The sequence below is a fragment of the Misgurnus anguillicaudatus genome, chromosome 15 (genome assembly GCF_027580225.2).
Source record: "Misgurnus anguillicaudatus chromosome 15, ASM2758022v2, whole genome shotgun sequence".
Classification (NCBI taxonomy): domain Eukaryota; kingdom Metazoa; phylum Chordata; class Actinopteri; order Cypriniformes; family Cobitidae; genus Misgurnus; species Misgurnus anguillicaudatus.
Window position 1 is genome coordinate 22,596,760 of NC_073351.2, and position 18,285 is coordinate 22,615,044.

At 39.0% G+C, this 18,285-nt stretch overlaps 1 protein-coding gene across 3 annotated transcripts in view; it reads left to right on the top strand.

Moving 5' to 3' along the window:
• Nucleotides 1-18,285, top strand: part of igf1ra (insulin-like growth factor 1a receptor) — a 123,729-nt gene that overhangs the window by 98,210 nt on the left and 7,234 nt on the right. For 2 of the 3 annotated variants that reach the window (XM_055173323.2, XM_055173321.2), the window contains exons 11-20: nucleotides 8,108-8,385; nucleotides 8,617-8,759; nucleotides 8,851-9,016; nucleotides 9,104-9,206; nucleotides 9,292-9,362; nucleotides 11,237-11,466; nucleotides 12,779-12,886; nucleotides 13,122-13,284; nucleotides 13,472-13,601; nucleotides 16,069-16,203. In XM_055173323.2, the coding sequence (XP_055029298.2) occupies nucleotides 8,108-8,385; nucleotides 8,617-8,759; nucleotides 8,851-9,016; nucleotides 9,104-9,206; nucleotides 9,292-9,362; nucleotides 11,237-11,466; nucleotides 12,779-12,886; nucleotides 13,122-13,284; nucleotides 13,472-13,601; nucleotides 16,069-16,203 (1,527 nt within the window). The remainder of the gene's footprint in view (nucleotides 1-8,107; nucleotides 8,386-8,616; nucleotides 8,760-8,850; nucleotides 9,017-9,103; nucleotides 9,207-9,291; nucleotides 9,363-11,236; nucleotides 11,467-12,778; nucleotides 12,887-13,121; nucleotides 13,285-13,471; nucleotides 13,602-16,068; nucleotides 16,204-18,285) is intronic. The other variant, XM_055173322.2, reaches the window with a different exon arrangement.

Genomic DNA, 18,285 nt, shown 5'->3' on the forward strand with positions numbered 1-18,285 from the left:
TTGGTAGCCGGTTGACAGATTTCACATTGCAGTCTTTTGTGTCGCCCCTTTTGACCCCTGTTCTCGAACCAGGAACTTCTCATGTCAGTGTGTTACATTGCTCTGAGTGACTATGTCTTTGTAAGATTTACTCGCATTGGCTGACTAATCCCTCTGAAATAATAAAATATTTAGGGCTGTCATTTTGATAAATCACATAATTTCTTCATAGTTAGGGTGTTAATGCAGAAAATTAAACACTGGCACAGCGTCTCTAATCGGTTCAAATCAGCTCAGAAAGTTTCAGTTTGTAGAAATCACATAAAAAGAAACATTTATATTGTCATATTCAATAAATGTTTAAAGATTTCCTTTTCTTTTACACTGTTTGCTTTTAACTGTATTAAACTGTATTTAACTTTGACAGTTTTAATAATACTACTTACTTACAAATAATAAAAGTATATAAACAAAAATAAATGTAATATATAAACAAAATATAATATAAACAAAATAAAAGCATTGAAACATGAGGCTGTTTGCACTTTTTCGTCGATCGGATCACTAGTGGACGACGTTAATGCCAGGTGTAAACGAGGTTCAAAACGTTTTGAGCTCGTCCACTTTCTACCATTTTCAACCACATTCAGAGGTAGTCGAAAACCCTTTTGATCGGATTGCTTTTGTAGTGTAAACCCACATGTGGTTGAATGTGTTCGAACTGCCACACGGACCGTCTTCTCTCCTGCCATTTATATAATCTGAGGTACTGAAAACAATGTTTTACGTCTTTTCTGACTTCTGGTGTGAACACACGGTGTACAGCTCTATTTATAGCCTTTCATTGATAAAACTAATGGTTTGCTGCGGTTAGGGTTGCCAACTGTCCCGGATTAGCCGGGACGTTCCGTATTTTCAGCCTAATTTATTTGTCCCTTACAGGACGTCCTGCATCCCGTTTTTTGACTGCTAAGCTTGATCTAACCAGTGACTGATTCAACAGGCTTCGACTTCATGTGGCACCACAACGACAGGCAGATAACATCAAAATCCTGCGAGAGGGATTCGAGAAATCCTACAGAACCTGCTATCGAAGCGCTCTCGCGGTACTGTGATGTCATCCACTGTAAGTCCTTGCGGTGCCACAAGCAGCAGCAGTGCTGATCACGACACGTTTTATCCATTCACAGATCCCCAGCACATTCAGTACACGTTTAACAGGGTCAAATAATATGATTTTATGTTTGCTTTTTTTATATAGTCGGTTACTTAGCTGTTTGTATAAGATCGGCATAGTTACAAAGTTTGGTCTCAATTCGGAAGAGATCGATGATCCAGACCTGCCTAAAACGCATCAATCTGAAGGATTTAATCATTTTCAACTTTACTAGGACATTTTGGCGCTTCTGATTTACATACCGTAAGTGTGTTTTATTTAATGTTTTTGATGTTGACCCTGTAAGACCACTTCTTATAGAATCTATGTTAGTTTAGTTTGTCACAAGATTAAAATGAAGGGGATAACGTTTTATTTACCTTTAGTGAGGGAGTAACAAGTGTTTTGTTTTAGACAGGTAAAGTTAACTAAATGGTTCAAAAGTAGCCCTACTGTGTTAAAAGTAAGCTACCTGCTGTAAATTAACAAACTATTAATAAACCTGCCATGTATGTTCCCAGGGCATAAGATTTTTTAATTAATATTTAATTAGGAGATTAGCTATCATTTTGATAAATGGCTTAAATACACTGTATACAAAACCATATACGCACTGCTGCGCCAGGCCACATTTTGTCCCGTATTTCAGAGGGAGAAAGTTGGCAACCCTAGCCGCGGTAGAGGCGGCAAAAACGCACTAATTGCGCGTAGTTTGACGCTTGAACATTTGAGTTTACTCGTTTCATTCGCACTTGAAAGCCGCGTGTGAAATTCTAGTCATTTGAAACATTCACACAGAAATTTGCGTCATGGAAGGGGCTTTTGCGACTCCACTGAGACTCCGCTCGCTTCCTGTAATCACGTCACTACTACAGCAAGGTTCTGATTGGTTAATGCAGCGCGGAAATTCGCCGAAGTTCAGATTTTTCAACTCACCCGTTTCCTCAATTTGCCTACCGCGCCGCAGGATGCCTAATTGACTTAACATGTAAATCACTCACGCGTGTCTGGTGTGAACCCTACATTAAGCGGCTGATTGCAGTTTAATTTTGCAAGCGTGTGAAAGTTGCGCGATCTTATTTCATTAATTGCGCTGAAAATTCAGAGAAAGTTCTTACATATACATGTACAAAAAACACTGTGCAGCATGTTTACTTACAACACAAGCCGCGGATATAAACTCGTCATTACACCCGCTCGCGTATAAATGCCAAAAGAGAGACTCGCCCACAGTCTCGACAGAACACCCCCTCACAGTATTCAGGACAGAAGCGGTCGAAAGTGGACAAAAGAGACAGATTTAAATACCAGGTGTAAACGTGATGTGTCTCTCTCGTCCACTTGTGATCCGATCGACGAAAACACATCTTAATAGCAAGTGTAAATAGCCCCTAGAAAAAAAGACCATAAAAAGATGTAAAAGCTGCTATAACGCCACCTCTGTCAATAATGATATTGGCGTAATCCTCTCGGTACATTTAATATATTCATCATAAACTTTTGCTTCAAATCTACTTAATCCCAGCCTCAGAATTCGTTAAATGCCACAACGATTTTTCTGCAAACTCTATGTGCAAGGGGGGCGAATTGCATTAATGGCAGCGCATGTACATTGGATTTTTTTACCCCGGTTAAAGGAGTTTTAAAGATTATATAAGGACATTGACTTCATTTTGCAGCCTTTTACCTTCATTCAAAAAAGACAGTGAAGAGTGACTGAAGACTTTTTTGAGAAATGGTGATTTTTGCCAAAAAGCTTGCATGCACTTAAAGTGTTTTGCAGTGAAATGCAGTCAAATTTGTTAAATATTTATGAAATGACTGAAGTGACATTTGTGAAAATAAGTTTTGGTTTTGCACCCGAGTTCTTCATTTATATTTACAGTAAATAGTGTCATGTGCATTGGCCCTCCATCCCCACCAAGTAAACCTCATCACCACCATCAAGACTTCAGGAGAAAGGCATCTGAGATGATCCGAGTTTGGGAAAAACTGAAGATGCTGAATGCTTGAGGGAGACGGAGAGAGAATTAAATAAATGTGTTTTTCCAGTCAGCGGTCTCTTCATCCTTTCCTCTCCTTCTCCCTCGCTCGCTCTCTTTGTCTGTCGATGTTTTGCTTGGAGTGTCCGGCTCCCAGGAAATGTACAGCAAACCTATCTGGAATGTTAATGAATTTTAAAGGAAGATCCCTTTTGAGAGGGGTGGAAGAGGTGTGGGAGCCTGATCTGCTCTTTCACACTTCCACACAGCCTTTCTGGACCTCTGTGAGACGGAGGGCTCTGTAATGCAAGGCCACGTCATTCTTCAGTCCGCGCATCCGTGAAGATTTGATTTTCAGCCAAGGGGCATGAAGTTTTGTCCATGAATCAATAGGTCACTTGTACATAAGTTTTCCTGCCTGGGAAAAGTGGACATGATGTGCCTATGTTGCCGTTGCTGTTGGCCTGAAACAGCAGCTGCTGGTTGGAGGTTTGCAGGTGTGAAATTTGCACGTGAGCCTGACCTTTTCCTTAATCAGCAGTTTATGCCAAGAGTGTTTGTTGAGATCGCGCTTATGGCTGTGGATGACAGACAAGCTCTGTCCATGTGTGAGCGTGACTAGGTTAAAGGTGCAGTGTGTAATTTTTAGAAGGATCTCTTGACAGAAATGCAAAATAATATACAAAACTAAATCACCAGGGGTGTAAAAAAGACCTTTCATAATGAACCGTTATATGTTTATTGCCTTAGAATGAGACGTTTTATCTTCATACACCGAGGGTCCCCTTACATGGAAGCTACCATTTTGTGCAGCCATGTTTCTAGAAGCCCTTAACAGACAAACTTTTTTACTAAGTTGTCTCCAAAGATAACATGTTTGTCCGGTGGCGGCTACCGTAGCTTCTCTATGCGTGTCAAAAGCAAGAAGTGAGCAGTGAACTGAGCCGTTGGTTGCAATTCGCAACCTCACCACTAGATGTCGCTAAAATTTACACGCTGCACCTTTAAAGGTTATAAGATAGGATTCTGCTGGTCAGATGAGGACAATCTCTTGTCTGGATAACTCCTCTCCAAATCATCCTAACTAGTGCTGCACAATTAATCACATTGTAATCGCAATGTCAGCCTGTGCGATTATATGACAGCAAAATGTTGCAATTATATTAAATAAATAAATGTGTAGACTTGTTAACACAAACTTGCTGTTTAAAAAAAACGTCCTTGCTGTTTAAAAAAAGAAAGAAAAACGAACAAAAAAGGCAGTGCACGTGCGGCATGCACGTGTGTGGTGTGCGTCGTCACTTATACCAGAGCGAAGATGGATGCAGAGGAGGTTGACAGTGATCTGGTAGCTAAAAAAAACTCTGTCTGTTGTATGGCAGTATTTTGGATTTAGGATTACTGACACTGAGCAGTTGCTACATCACGTGGCAATACGGAAACATTTCTAGTTTTACAAATACACATTTTAGCTAAGCTGTGTGTGGATTTTCCTTAAAACCCATCAAGTTGACTCATGATACCATTTAGTATAATCGCAATCGCACATCGCACTATTAGCATCAATAACCGCAATGGGAAAAATTACCCAAATCGTGCAGCCCTAATCCTAACACACCCCTTTTTTTTAAATGATACAAACCTTCTTTGCAAGAGCTATAAAATTTTATCTGAGAACATTTTGCCTAGATCACACAAAAGCAACCATCAATTCTGTGTTATTATCAAGCACACTATACTAAGTAAGACCTGGTTAGTACGTACTTTGTCCAATTAGGTTTTGGAGCAGATTAGCCTAGACTTTTACCTTGCGCTAAGAAAGTTTACAGTAAGGATTTAAAAGTAAGGTATAATTGTTTGTGTCTTATTTGAAATAGCTAAAGATCAAATCTAATTTTATGACCTGTTTATGTAGAAATTCAAAGCTTTGAAGACTTTCTTCAAATGTCCATCTGGTTTTCTTCAAGATAATCTGCAGAACCTTTACAGTGATCACTGTATTTATGTGATGCTCAAGTGACACTGTGATGTGAGCTTTTACAGTAAATACCCTAAAGGCTGATTTGAATCCTTAGTAAGAGTATTAAAAAGTGTCCCATTGCATCCAAAATCCCCACTCGTAAGTCATAGAGGCCTATTCATACCTGTATGAAGTGACTTGGATTGATTTGTCTCTTTCCTTACAGCATTTTGCGTTAACCTGTATTAAAGTTTCCATACGCGCGTGGACTCATGTACGCACTTCATTCAACTCTCATTTTCGATTAAAAGTGGCAGAAAATGGCTTGAAGAGCTTATAGTACTACGCACCAGAATGTTTAAACATTCATAATGATTCGTAATTGCTTGTTATACTATTGAATACGAGACTCATAAAGCCTTTCTGTCAGGGAAATATAGACATGATGTGCCAGTCCCTGGTTTTGCTGTTTCAGGAAAACAACATTCATTATGCCTTTAAAGCAGAAAACTCCTTTATTGCACACGCAACAGGATACTGTATGTTGTATAGCTGACCTAAATACGTCTCCATTTAGGTCAACATGTTTTCTTTATTCTCAAATCAGATCATATATCAGTTATTCAAATACTAGCTGTGCCTACTGTACAGTGTTGCCAAAACAGAAATCTGGAGAACAGGGTGATAAATGACTTTTGAGAAAATCTACATTAGGATGGTCATGTGTGTATATTCATATAAATAAATGTACATAAAAGATTGATTTTATTAGCTTCTTTGTGAGATTATGGAGTGATATGAGAAACGGAACAAACAATATTAGCAATCTCTCCCATTTTCCTTGTGATCTTTTCAGGAATCTTTTGTACAGTTTTACAAATACCTAACAACATATTTAGTAGGGCTGGGTATCGATTCAGATGTTCCAGTTCGATTCGATTTCGATTCACAAGCTATCAAATCGATTTCCGATTCTCGGATCGATTTTTTTTTACTCGATTCTCGATTCAACTCAATGAATATAGAGTTAATATTACTACAGCATTTTACCTCTCCATTACAATCACGCATATAGCTTTGTTCTTGTTCACAACACTATCGTCTGCATCTTGCTTGCATCTTTATGTGAAGGTGGCATCAACGTTGACGAAGCACCTGAAACCTCCATTTTAAGCACTGAATGAATGAATGACAGGCTCGCCTCTCGCTCCTTCGTAACATCGCGCAAGGCAAAAAAGAGGGTGACATCTAGTGGAGAAGACTATTAATTTGGTTAACGTTAATCTTACGTTCAATGTTTGCGAAAATAAATATGAAAAAAAAATCGATTCGTGGCCTTTTAAATCGGCCACATTTTTTTAAAACGATTAATCAAAAAAAAGAAGATTTTTTTGCCCAGCCCTAATATTTAGCATAAATAATAATTTCTTTACATTGGGTCCTTGAAAACCTTAAAAGTTTTTGAATCTGGGGGGGGGGGTTCAAGGCCCTGGGAAGTTTTTGAAAATATACATACATAGATACAGTTCATTGAAAGTGCTTGAATCTATTTTATGCAAGAGGTTTTCTGAAGAAAAAAAAATCCATATTATTTCCTGTGTAGTGTAGGATAATACCATGAAATTCCTGACGTTTTAAGCATACGTGCTAAACTGTTCGCTTTAAATACTTATATCTTTTGTATGCGAATGTTGATTCATACCAAAATGCTTTTTTGCATAGTTGTGTTTGACAAATGAAATGTCTTGGGTTACGTATGTAACTGTTGTTCCCTGAGAAGGGAACGAGACGCTGCGTCTCCCTTGCCATACTTCCTGCGTCCCCAAAGTGTCACCGCAGTAAACCAGTTCCCTCGGAATCTTAAAAGGTAACACGATGTAACCTTGCTCTCACTTGAAATGTATCCCCACATTTAGTCCTTGAATTTGAGGGTATTGGACCTGGAAAGTCCTTGAAAGGTCCTTGAATTTGAAGTTAACTAAGGTGTGGGAAACCTGATTACCACTCAAAGTAAAAAAAGAAAAAAGCCTGAAATGGTGTCTGTCAGTATGTGTTTGACACACTTTTGCCATTGTCCTCTTTTGTATTTCTTTGGCACACCGTGGTTTTCCCCACATCAATCCCAAACCATCCTGTCTTTTCCATCTGCGGTGGATCCTATTGTCTGGTCTGACTATTCGATCTTTACAGAGATCCAGAGCGAGCAAACCATTCACGTCTCCTAAAAGTGGCTCTAGGTAAGGCAGTGGCCCTGCCCTGGTTATATGTGTTAAGTGGCAGTGGTCAATTGACGTCTGGTAAGCTCTTGTGGTTGACTGCATGTCTATAGCGGCAACAGGTTTGACGTGCAGCCAGTGCTTTAGTTTGCTTGTTGTCCCATCAGAGGAGTCGGTCATATCATTAGATGTTCGATATTTGTTCCGAATGTGGCTTTCCATTTCATTTTGTCATCTGCAGAAATGTTTACTGTGTTTGATGCTTTATTTGCAGTTGGGATTAGGTTTAAAACGTGCTTTGCAAATAAACATGCAGGAACGTCTACTTAATCTTTCCATCATAAACCACAAAGAGTCAGAATGAGAGGAAAGACTCAGGGCAAAAGCGAGAGAGTTAACAGTTCGTGGATGTCAGCTCTCATTTCTTCTTAAAACGGCAAATTTCCACAAGGGAACAATCTCAACCCAGCTGGATACATTGCAGTCATAAGAATTTAAAAGATCTCATTGCTCAGGATGATAAATGATGAATAAGATTTAAGAGACAAGAAGTAGTATTTTAAGTATCCTGCCTGTTACTAAGAGACCTATTAGACATAGAGAATTAGCAGAAGCTTTGGCTTTTCTGTGAAATAGTGTTTGGGAAAGCGGTGTGTGTTGTAGAGCACTCATGCGCAGTATTGGCCTGTATGCTTTTTAAGCCAGTGTAGACTTTGCTGATGCAGGCTGACTGTACTATATATCTCTTATCTTTCACTGTCACTTTCTTTTTCCTTCCTTTCTTTCATATATCCCTCTGTATTGTGTCCCTCAGACCTCCGGACCGAAAACGCAGAGACCTCTTTGGGGTTGCCAATGGTACGCTGCTACAAGGTGCGAGCAGGAACTTCACCGTCCTGGAGGGCAACCTCACAGACTCCGAGTTGCATGACAAAGAGTACCCTTTCTCAGAAGGCACAGTCCACACTGAGTTGATGGAGATATCCAACCTTCAGCCCTTTACTGTGTATCGCATCGACATCCACGCCTGTAACCACAAGGTCCACCGTTGCAGCGCAGCGGCTTTCGTCTTTTCCAGAACCAAACCTGCAGGTCAGCTAAACCCACAAACCTAATTTGTGCAGCTGCATATTCAGACCAGAATAACTTTAATTATTCTTGTAATTATTCTTAAAAAAAAAAAAGGTATTTTCTTACTATGCCTTAAGCGTAGTTTTTATTAGTTATCATGTTAACAGCTGCTAAAACTGAATTGCAGTTGAAATCTTATTGGATTAAGAGAGAGAGAGAGTGCTTGCCTTGAGCAATTCTGTATTCCACCAGACAAAGCGGATGATATTCCCGGCATCGTGACTCAGGAGAGGGATGAGAAAACAGAGGGATCTGTACTACTGCGGTGGCCGGAACCGCATCATCCCAACGGACTGATCCTGATGTACGAAATCAAATATCGTCTGGGAACCGAGGTCAGTGTTACAAATAACTCTCATTCCATCGGGAAATAGTTAATACATTGACCGAAGCCATATACTGGTTGTGTGCTTGTGTTTGTTACAGCCGGAAAAGCATGAGTGTGTATCACGGCAACAGTATCGGGTGCTGCGAGGAGCTCAGCTGACCAATCTCGCTTCTGGAAATTATTCGGCCCGGGTCAGAGCCACTTCACTGGCAGGAAATGGGTCATGGACTGAACCAGTGTCATTTTATGTGCCACCCCCCAAAGGTAAGAAAAGAGGAACAAAATTTTTTTATATGTTCAGTCTAATGTTTGCACCTCTTAATTTTGCATGTTTGTCTTTCTGTCTTACAGGAAATTATGATAACGCCTTCTTTCTGGCCATCATCATCCCAATTGTAGCACTAGTGTTGCTTCTAGCAGTGGTCACTGTGGCCATCTTTGTGACCAAAAAGAGGTAACGGCCTATTTATTTAATAAAGTACAAGCATTAAGTGTGTGGTCGTCTGATGTTTTTAATGCAACATTCATCTGACCTGCAGGAATAGTGACAGGTTAGGAAACGGTGTCCTCTACGCTTCAGTTAACCCTGAATACTTCAGTCCTTTTGAAAGTGAGTATTGTGTAACGTCTTTGAGAGCTTTATACAGTATGCATTACTTCTTTAGAATTGTGTTCTTGTTTACCTGTGATATCTGAGCATCCTTAAAGCAAGATATATTTACTTCAAAAACTTACTGAAGACTTTTTTCAGCAGTATATCTTCAATTAAGTTAATTTTTCTTGCCCTATTAGCATTTTTGAAGTGTACATCTAAGCAAAATTTAATGAGGGTTATGGTTTAAACAAGACGTTGCCATTGGGGTATATAAACTCAATTGGAAATGAGTCTTAAAGGGACACTTCACTTTTTTTGAAAATATGCTCATTTTCCAGCTCCCCTACAGATAAGAATTTGATTCTTACCGTTTTGGAATCCATTTAGCTGATCTCCGGGTCTGGCATTACCACTTTTAGCATAGCTTAGCATAATCCATTGAATTAGATTAGACCATTAGCATCACGCTCAAGAATAATTAAAGAGTTTCGATATTTTTCCTATTTAAAACTTGACTCTTCCGTAGTTAGTACATCGTGTACTAAGACCGACGGAAAATTAAAAGTTGCAATTTTTCTTAATGATATTACGTAGTGCCTGAAAATAGTCCCCTGCTATTGAAAGATACTAAGGGGACTATTTTCGGCTGCTGCGTAATATCATTGCGCCTGCTGCAGCCATGTTATGGCACCAAAGTCCTTGATTATTACGCCAAAATGAGAGTATAGTTCCTAGCCATATCCTAGAAAATTGCAATTTTTAATTTTCCATCGGTCTTAGTACACAATGCAACCACAGTAGAGTCAAGTTTCAAACAGGAAAAACATACAAACTCTTTGGTTATTCCTAAGCGCGATGCTAATGGTCTAATCAGATTCAATGGATTATGCTAAGCTATGCTAAAAGTGGTAGCGCCAGAGATCAGCTGAATTCCAAAATGGTAAAAATCTACTGTTTAAGTCTAGGGGAGCTGGAAAATAAGCACACTTAAAAAAAAAATTGGAGTGTCCCTTAAACATTTCACACAATTTTACTTCTCAAGTAAATGTATCTTGTTTTAATGCTTGTTTTAAACTCCGCTACAGTGTTCCTGTACAGCAGGACAAAAGGTCATGGGTTTGAACCCAAGAAACACACAAACTAATAAAATGTATAGCTTGCAATGCACTATAAGCTGCTTTGGAAAAAGTGTCTGTGTAACAGTGGTGGCCAGTGACTTCTTTTTCGAGGGCGCACAATGCGAAGCACAACAGGTATGTAGCCCGTCATGTGTGTGGCTCGTCATTTTAAAAGATGTGTTCGACGAGTCATGTAAACATATGTGCATCACGCGTGATGTCAAAATACGAGCCTGCTGCAGATGCGTCTAAAGGGTTTATGAAAAAAGAGACGCTCACGTTTGCCAGATAATTACTTAATCTCATGCGTAATCAGAGTTTAGTGTTAAATTAGTGTCTTGGAAGTACTTTGTTGCGTCTCTTTTATAAACCCTTTTTATAAAAGACAGGCACGTATTTTCACAAGACACATGATGCACATAGTGACACATATTTTTTTTGCATCCCTTGGAGGAGAAGTCACTGGCCGCCACTGCTGTCTAATGCATAGATGTAAATTCTGTTGATGTATATTTCAAGGAAACAAGTCTAAAATACTCATTAAAAAATGTATGCATTCATGTTGCGCGCCTCCTGAGGATCAATATTACTTAAATGATTTGTCATAATAGGAATCATTTGCTTAATTTACTTCAATCATAAAGTCATTATAGGATGTTTGCCTGGTTGTGAGAGACGAGTTTGTGATGTGTCATCGTGACTACAGTGCTGTGTGCTGCACCGCACAACCTGTTCAAATATGTTAATCCTGCTCTATTTCTGCAACCTCAGTGTATGTACCGGATGAATGGGAAGTGGCTCGGGAGAAAATCACCATGTGTCGTGAGTTGGGCCAGGGCTCCTTTGGTATGGTGTACGAGGGCATCGCTAAGGGCGTCGTGAAAGACGAACCTGAGACCAGAGTGGCCATCAAGACTGTAAATGAATCAGCAAGTATGCGCGAACGCATCGAGTTTTTGAATGAAGCCTCGGTCATGAAGGAATTCAACTGTCACCATGTGGTAAGGAGGGCAGGGGTATAAGATTAAGTATAAGTATAACTAATTAAAATATAAGATTGGTTTTATATCAAATAAATAGTATAGCTGTCCTCGAAATCGCATACTGGGACAGTAGGTCAGTAGGTGTATAGTATAAATTAATTGTCACATGATATATGTATGTCATCATAACAAATTAGTCGTTACTGGAAAGGGCGTTAAACGAGCGCAATTTAACCACAGAGAGAGCTGTTTAACCTTCAATTGGTCCTTGGTGTCTATATGACCCCAATCAACATTTTCATTAGTAAAAAAAGTGGTTCCGCCTCATTTCAGAGATATAAAAATTTGTGACTTTTCCTAAATAATCTATCTAAACATACACAAAAAATATGTTTTATTAATCTGGTCTTTGGACTCAATGGGGCGGTTTCCCGGACAGGGATTAGACTGGTCCTAGACTTAAACACTTTTAAGAGCTCTCCAAACTGAAAACAACTTGCACTGACATATCTTAAAATACATCAGTGCCCTTTGTTTTATCTTAAAATGCACACAGGTAATGTTTTTAGTAAGGCATATTTGTTAAAACTAGTTATATTTCCTAATTAAACAAAGGCCTAGTCCTGGATTAAGCTAATCCTGGTCCGGGAAACCACCCCAATATGACCTCAATTGAAAATGAATGGGAAATGCAAAAAAAAATTCATTTGTCAAAAAAATCCAGCATAAATTAGAACATTTCCATACAAATTTCTACTATTTGAAATAATATTTATTTTTAATGTCTTTTCTAATGTTTATATATACATAAATTCACAAAATGTATCACTAAAGTAGTGATGTGAGCAGTTTGCCATATCCAGTAAAATTAATGTGTTTCTATGGCCCTCTGTTGATCAAAGCTTTTTCTTTCTTAAATGGTAATTCCTTTATGTTTGTCTCTAACCAGCAAAAGGTGGAATTCTACACCTAACACCTAGATCAATATCCAGAAACAATTTGAATGAAATTTAGATAATCATTTAAGTGATTTTTTTTAATAAAAAAAATCTATATTTCACATGTAAGCTAATATTAGTAGTAGTTGAGGATTTTTGTGGTAAATGGGTACAAAAGTACTTCAAATCTCTCAAAACACAGCTTTATTGTATAGATGATAAGTAAACTTGAAAATGTATACTATGAATTAGGACATACTACTTGCCTCGCCTACTGCTTTTCGCCTACTATATAGTATGGAAGCGGTTTCAGACACAGCTATTTTTTTCCTTTAATGTAGTAAATTCACTGTGATAGAGATTTTTTTCATTCTGTGTCCTGAATGGTTTAGGTGCGATTGCTGGGTGTGGTTTCACAAGGCCAGCCCACTCTAGTGATAATGGAGTTGATGACACGGGGTGACCTGAAGAGCTACTTGCGTTCTCTTCGTTCGAATGAGGTACTAAAACATCACATAATTTCCCTCCACAAACTCAAATCATCCAATGCTCACTATTCTTTAATCATCAAAACATGAATGCAGTTTATCAGATTATTAGCCCATCATTTTCTCTGTATTGTGTTTAAGTGTATTCGTTTATTATCAACATCCTCTCCATTTGTGTGGGGTTGCAGTAGACAAGTAGAGAAGCAGATGTTGAATGCAGCATTTGTGTTCTTGTTTTGCCATCTAGCAGGGATCGAGTAGTCAAGCTCTGCCCCCGCTGAAGAAGATGATACAGATGGCTGGGGAGATAGCGGATGGGATGGCATACCTCAACGCCAACAAGTTTGTCCATCGAGACCTGGCTGCCAGGAACTGCATGGTTGCTGAGGACTTTACAGTTAAAATAGGAGGTAATCCGAAAAGTGTTTATTTATTTTAAAACACTATAAACAATGGAGTATGCATAAGCCTTATGTCCCTAGACTGACCGCACCTGAGACAGGAAGAGGCGTCAATTAATCACAGTTTGAGACTAAGGTGTGACCGGCCTGTCAGCATTGAAACACTTCTTATCTCATCTGTACTTTCTGTGTTTAGACTTTGGCATGACACGAGACATCTACGAGACAGATTACTATAGAAAAGGGGGGAAAGGACTGCTGCCAGTTCGCTGGATGTCCCCGGAGTCTTTGAAAGATGGCGTGTTCACCACAAATTCTGATGTCTGGTATGACCTGAGACTTTTTTTTTTGACACATACACAATTAAGTCAAGTCTGTTCACATTTTTGACTGTTGGAGTGTGCGAATGGCTCAGTGTGTGTTTGCATGTGCTACTGTAACACTGGTTTGTCTCTTTCTGAACAACAAGATGTCCCATCAAAGACCACTAGGCACAAACACAGTACTAACAAGGCTTGAACTGGCCAGAAACATTTAAACTGCATCTTTATTTTTCTTAATTCAGTCGACAGCAAGCCTGTACGAGGTGAATGCGGTCTAATGATTTTTTCCACCGATCTTCTGTGTCGAGGGAGTGTCTGCATCATTTCCAGACATTCTTACAGTCCCAGCAAGCCGAATCGTGTCCAAACACATTGCCTGTTTGTTTCAGACAGACCACGTTTCTCCACACCACGGCTTTAGTCCCAACAGCGGTGGCTCGGTAGAGCAAAGTAACAACACTGTAGACGCTCTCCTCCAATTCCGCAGTTTCCCAATCTCCAGCGTCCCACAGCTCTGTCACTCCGTGTTCTCCTAACCTCCTCCAGATGTTTGGTAATGATAGGGTCGGCGTGCCAGCGCGGTCCCGCCTCCACGTCCCTCTTTCCGTATCTGCTGCTTTTGAAGTCCCCGAGATGAAAAGAGCCTCCTGTCTCGTACTCCCATAAACCTCGCCGTTAGGTGTCTTTATTTGTTTCCCTTCCCAAAAAAATGCGGTTGTGTCTTTCAACACGCAGATGTTGCAGCCAATTAGATGCAAGTCACTGTTGTAATAGTCCTGTTTTAAAGGGTGTTGAGCTTCGCGTTAGATCCCCGGCCAATGTAGAAAATTTGTCCTGGGAGAACTAAAGAATAATGACTGGCAACAATGTGCTCTTTGTGCGGTTTTTATTTGGGGTTTTTTGAGTTTCTGCTCTGCTGCTGCGCTTTCTCACCGGCCGCCGGATAATATATGGACTCATTTTCATTAATGAGGAACACAGGGCTAACAAAAACACCACAGTAAAGGAAAAAGTTCAGGTCAGCGGCTTGTGTTGCGGTTTTGCGCGTTGTTTTGACTTGAAAATTAGCATTTTGTTGTTTCGGGCCAGAGGAAAAAAAAGAAGTTGTTGGATAATCACGTGAGTAGGGTCACAATGATCGACCAGTTGTCCAACAAAAAAATTGTAAAAATTATAATTTCTGTGACCCGTATGGGTGATTCTTACGAAATTTTAATTAAGAATTTTTAAAAAGCCATTGAAGCCATTTTGTTTTTTGCATATACAAGATTAAGGTCTGGACTTACTATAACCATTATTTTTAGATTTAAAACATATCTCCTATAAATTTTTTTACCTTTTTTAGATTATCATTATAAAAAATTATCATTACCACAACATGATATTGCATTAAATATATGCATTTACAAACTCATGTTTCGGTAATGAGAACTAAAAAGTTGTCTAGGATCTATGACAAACAAAACTTCGATTTTTATCTGGAGAGAAAAAATAAGAACTGCTTACCTGGTAGCCATCTTGAGTGTCACAGTCAATTATGTCCCACAACAATTAAAATAAAAGTTAGTTCATTGAGGGCTTAAACAATGATTGAAAATTGTTGCGGACGATGAGAACATTTTTCTTGGATACATTTACATTCCTTATTATTGTCTCTACATTTACCAATGATCACCAAATACCACATGTTTCTTTACTCTAATTGTTTATAGTTTAACATGCACTGAAGCTTTTTATTTTTTTTAGATTGTTTTATTATAAATATTTCCATGTCAAAGAACCCAAATCCAGTCATGGACACGTTGCGGTAATGAAAATTTTCCCCTTAAATGTAAAAAAAAACAAAATTGGTGTATATGATGTCATTTGAAATCATGTGCAAAATAGTACGTGAAGAGATGTTTGTAACTGTATGCTTCTTATTTTGATACTCTGATTTACTTTTTTTATCAAAATGTTTCATGACACCTCATAAGTCTAATTTCGCGAGAATCACCTCTGAAGTACTACATTGTAAACGGCTCAATGTCAAGACTAAATCAGTAATAACCTAAAAAGGCATCCCTGGTCCATTCTGTCATGCGCCAAGCTGTTTTTCTAACACATGCCTCTTATGTGAGCGCTCCCTAAAAACTCCTCGATCTGAGTCAGGCGAACCTGAAACCGAGTCTAAATATATACAGTGATAATTAGTCAACTAGTAGTACTGTCAACCTACTGGCACTTTAAGGCTTTGCCGGATCGCAGTTGCTTTAAAGCATCTCTTCGTGTTTCCTCCCCTCTGTTTTGTCTCGACCTTAAATAGCCTCATTCCTTTCCTCTCTGTCCTCATCCCGCCGGATCGAGTTACCGCGTGTGCATGGTTGCTGCCGTAATTGGAGAAATGGCTTTTGTGACATTTAGCACGATTTGCATTCGGATGCGTTGTATCTGGAGAGTATTTTTTTTTTACATATTCCTCTCTGTCCAGGTCATTCGGAGTGGTTTTATGGGAGATCGCCACTTTAGCCGAGCAGCCCTACCAAGGCATGTCCAACGAGCAGGTCCTTCGATTCGTCATGGAGGGAGGACTCCTGGATAAACCGGACAACTGCCCTGACATGCTGTGAGTCTCTCGTTTCTGTATCTTGACCTTCTCTAAAACAAACACATGATTTTTTCCAAAAGATGACACATCAAAGACATTTGCTCCTACGTGCAGACATTTGGCACACTTCCTTTTTAACCTTAACCCTTTGTCCTCGGTCAGTCTCTTCTATTTAAGGATGCAATATCATGATAAAATATCAAAAGTATGTCACCGGATGGTGACATTTGCGTCATGGGTTAAAAGAAGACAGGTGACATCATGTTGCTAGCAAGTTTCCTCCTTTAGAGGTAAAGTGAACGCCATAGAAGGGTGACTATTTGATTCCCAGGGGTGATTCGGAAAGTGTGTGACCCATGCTGTTCTACTTTTATGACACCAGATGATAACATCTTCATCTGAGCGTGCCCATCTGCGTCACCAGTCTGACGTGCCATAGCGGGCTCCTTTTCTAAATACTGATCTCAGTAATGAAGCGAGAGATCCGTCTCTCAGTTTGTTACTCCGTCTCTTTCCTGTCTCGACTGTTATGGAAACACAAACCCCCGTTACCATGGCAGCTACAATGGGGTGTCCTGATTGCATGAGAGAGAGGAGTTACAAAGGGAGAAACATATGTTACAGTGCACTACATAGCTGCCTTTATATCGATAAAGACTTTTATACGTTGTCATCTGTATCTCATCATTAAACTAGGCTAAACGTCATGATGTCAGGCTGTCTGTCACATTCATATGATATCATGAGAATTCAAGTAATGCTTGGCTAAAGCGCAAGGGCAACGATCCAGAAATGACTTGTAAGGGTTCAAACAAAAGGGAGGTTTTATTGCGCTTCATGTTGAGATCAAGTTTAGAGCGAATCAAACCTGATTGTTGTTACTTGCATTTTTGTTATTGAAAGCAACAGACTGTAGTCCTGTCACGGATACATCGGTTTATCTTGCTGTGTGTAAACAAATGCTAAATTAAATTTTAATTCTATTTAATTATTAAATGATATTTAATTACTAAATTATATTTAATTATATTTGAGATGTCTTAGGGGTCCCACATCTACTTTTGGATAGCCAATAGCTCTGTGTCCTGATTCGCCCTCTTAGACTATGCCCTAATAGTATGTATGTACTACATTTGTGTTGGAAAAGTACCTACTTTTGTGTGCAAAATAACACAGTATTTACAAACTGATGCATACAAATGCGAAACGGAAGTGGTGATGAAACCGTGATCCTTAAAAATTCAAACATCTTTGCATTTAAGCATTTCTTCATTCATTACTTGTCATTTAATGTGTACTCGGTAGTTTACTTTATTGATTCAGCGACGCATCATTTATTTAATTTGTCAATTCTGTGTAGCGCAGCTAAACTTTGCCCTCTCGCAGTAAGTTGTGGGTAATATTAGCTGTTGGAGTGTTCATTGATCTATGCTTCGAATTTTCACCAGTAGACCATCCGGGAATTTATGGATACTCATGTTTACATGCTATGAATTCGAACAAACTAATTCTAATTTCAAATACTATTTAGGGTGGATCGTATGCAGATACGGATATAGTTAGCTGCCTAGCTAGAGGCAATATACAATATATGCGATAATTAATATCATACGGTACTATAGACAGTTTAGCAGTAACAGCATAAACAAGTGGCTTTCCTGCAAAACACGTAACTTTTGGTAAACTCCGCTAAGAATAAATAGCAACAAAATCCGTTTAAATAGTTTATTTATATAACAAGCAAAATAACCAACACGTAGATTACCTAGGAAACCAAAACATTTGTTATTTCCAATGAGGAATTTTTTAAGAGTTCAGTTTCAGCAACTAGTCAGACTATTAAACAAACAGAAACCGGAAGTAAAGTTCCGACCAGACGCATAATCGCGTCACCGTACTTGCGTCCGATGAAACTGTCTATGCGTGATACACGATATATATGATATGATATCAAGCAACATCTTGCCTGTATACACAGAAAAGCAATCCCATACTGCACTGCAATAAGGTCAATGTGAAAATCATAAATGGCGTGAGATAAATGTTAATAATTTAAATTCTAACATTTCATTTTATACTAAATATAATGTGTATGCTGTG